The 2,651-nt window shown below is 36.0% G+C and overlaps 1 protein-coding gene across 1 annotated transcript; it reads right to left on the bottom strand.

The window, feature by feature from the left end:
• Positions 1-800: 800 nt before the first annotated feature.
• LOC145794865 (uncharacterized) lies at positions 801-2,370 on the bottom strand. Its single transcript, XM_082877207.1, has 2 exons — positions 1,769-2,370; positions 801-1,555 (listed from the first exon to the last, which is right to left on the bottom strand). Exons 1-2 carry the CDS (start codon positions 2,063-2,065, stop codon positions 908-910), a joined length of 945 nt encoding a protein of 314 aa, XP_082733333.1. The 5' UTR covers positions 2,066-2,370; the 3' UTR covers positions 801-907.
• Between the last annotated feature and the right edge of the window lie 281 nt (positions 2,371-2,651).

The following is a 2,651-nucleotide window of genomic DNA, read 5'->3' as shown; positions in this document are numbered from 1 at the left end:
TTGCCTCCTATGACTTGTGGATTTGGCATGCTTTCTTTGGCATGCCTGGTTCTCTAAATGATATTACTGTTCTTGACAGGTCGCCTTTATTTGCTGAATTAACTAGAGGACGTGCCCCTGCTGCCAACTACACCATCAATAATCACGCATACACCATGGGGTATTATCTTGCTGATGGTATCTATCCTCGTTGGGCAACGATTGTGAAAACAATATCTCAACCTCAAGGCGCAAAGAGACAACTATTTGCGAGGATGCAGGAGGCATGTCGGAAAGATGTCGAAAGGGCATTTGGAGTGCTCCAAGCACGATTTAATATTGTCAGCGTGCCGGCTAGAGGTTGGAGTGATGAGGATCTGTATTACATCATGAAGACGTGTATTATTTTGCACAACATGATCATTGAAGACGAGCGTGATATTCCAGAAAATGAACGCAGTGCAGCACAACTTGAGACTGATACCAGTAATTTGGGCTGTCAAGTGTCACGCGATCCGAATGAGGAGTACGCTCAATTTATGTTGAATCGGCAAAGGATTAGATCTGTTGAAGCCCATAATGTAATTCGTAATGATCTAATTGAACACTTGTGGTCCCGAGCTGGAGAGTTAGATTAAGTTTGCATTTTATCTTTTTAATGACAGTTAATGTCATTTAATGTCAGTTAATGTCTTTTTATTCGAATAAAATGTTCTTCATTTAATGTCTTTTTATTTTACAATGTCTTTTAATGTCTTTTCATAAAATGTCTTTTTTTACATTGTGAAGTACAAAATACTAAAAAATAAAATAAAAAAACAACAAGGAATTTCATTAGAAAATAAAAATTACATTGCAAATAAAGACTGACAATTACATCAAAATATCAAATAAAGACTGCAAATTTCAAAAATACATTATCCCGTAATTATTCATCAGGAGGTAGGGGGAAATAAAAATTTGGGCTGCTCACATTTGAGGACCACTTGGCGAAAATCTCATTTTTTCGCATTGTGTAATACGCTTTCATCTGAGGGTCCAAATGAGAAATGTCCGTAGTCATTATTTGGTGTTCTTCCTTTCTCATCTCATGTTCTTGTCTTCTGATCTCGAAGTCATGTTTTTTCATCTCAAGTTCTTTCATCTCCTGCAGTGCTTGAATCCTTTTTTCTTCTCTTTCATCTTTTTTCTTTTCCTTCTCAGCAAGGTATTGGTTAAATGTGTCCAGTTGTGTGCTCATTTTTTGAACTTCAGCTTGAGCGACTTGATTTTTCCGAAATAATTCTTTTGCAGATTTCCTACCCATCGGCCTTTTACCCCTTGCAGAGACACTGCCTTCACCGACAGTTGGATTGTTACCAACACTTGGACTGGTGTCATCTTCAAGAGAAATGCAGTTTTCCATAGGGGAATCAGGGGCTGAATTAGGGGTAAACACTGTATGCATCCTTGACTTTACCGTATTCGTGGGAGCTACATCTTGCCACCTGATATTGTCTTGCAATATTGGCCAACAATGTTCAAAAGCGAAATGTTTGTTTTCATCTTGATGGTATAACAGTTTTGCTTGAAGCATCTGTTTAAAAAAAATTGAAGATAAAAATTAAATGTAATTGAAAATCAAAACATTATTTAAATAAAATAAATAATAATTGAATAATAAATAATAAACATTATTTAATATTCCAAAAAATTAAATGTTTTCATATTGAAACATTATTTAATTACGTAATTTTTATACGATACCAGAATAAGAAACTAAACATAATAATTGAAAATAAAAACTTACTATATCAACTTGAGAAATTCCACTTGGGTGAAGATTTTCGACTTGTGTTAAACATCCCCGAAATTTGTTAGAACATTTCATGATTATACCCCATCGAGATTGAATAGACACTTGTGTTCTGGACTGATCATTCTGAAGCAGGCAAAAATTTTCGTAAATTCTTCCCCAAAAGTGAGCATACGATTGCGAATTGCCAACAATTGGGTCTTCCGAAATGTGACACCAAGATTTACAAATCGCCATATCTTCTTCAACGGTGAATGATTTTCCTCTCTTTGTTTTTGATGAACCTTCCATAGTGATTGGATGAAAAAACTAAAAAGAATATAATTTAAGAGGTTTGTTGTGAAATTAAATTCAAAGAAGAGAGGAGAAAAGAAAAATTAAATATAAATATTTGTGTGAAATAAAAGTGAAGGAAAGGTTTCAATTTATAGAAATGAAATTTATTACTCTTTGGAAAATAGCCGTTTAAAGAGCCGTTGTAAAAAATAATTTCATTTTTTTTTTTTTTGGGTTGAACAAACAGAGCCCAACGGCTCTTTTATTTTGGTTGAACAAACCAAACAGAGCCCAACGGCTCTTTTATTTACACTGACCCATATTTTGCCATACATCTATCTCAATCTCTTCTCACTCTCATCTCCCTCTCATCATCTCCTCCACAGCTCTTCATCTCCCTCTCATTCTCACTGTGTCTTCTCCTCCATGGCCGAAATTAAACAAAGCACAAACCAAATAGAGCACAGGATCGGAACCCGATCTCCCCTTCTCCTCCAAGATCAAAACCCCCTCCTCCAAGATCGAAACCCCTTCTCCTCCATGATCGGAACCCGATCTCCCTCTTCTCCTCCAAGATCGGAACCCCCTCTCTCTAGTTTGA

Source organism: Camellia sinensis, chromosome 7, assembly GCF_055761805.1.
Source record: "Camellia sinensis isolate YWXY chromosome 7, ASM5576180v1, whole genome shotgun sequence".
Lineage (NCBI taxonomy): Eukaryota > Viridiplantae > Streptophyta > Magnoliopsida > Ericales > Theaceae > Camellia > Camellia sinensis.
The sequence above is the reverse complement of the archived record's forward strand: the minus strand, read 5'-3'. Positions and strand labels throughout refer to the sequence as shown.

Bases quoted from the DNA above. Each gene is read 5' to 3' on its own strand.
- LOC145794865 (XM_082877207.1), bottom strand. From the start codon at position 2,065: ATGGAAGGTTCATCAAAAACAAAGAGAGGAAAATCATTCACCGTTGAA. The intron at 1,556-1,768 runs GTAAGTTTTTAT...TTTTTTAAACAG, and splicing joins GAATTTCTCAAGTTGATATA to ATGCTTCAAGCAAAACTGTT.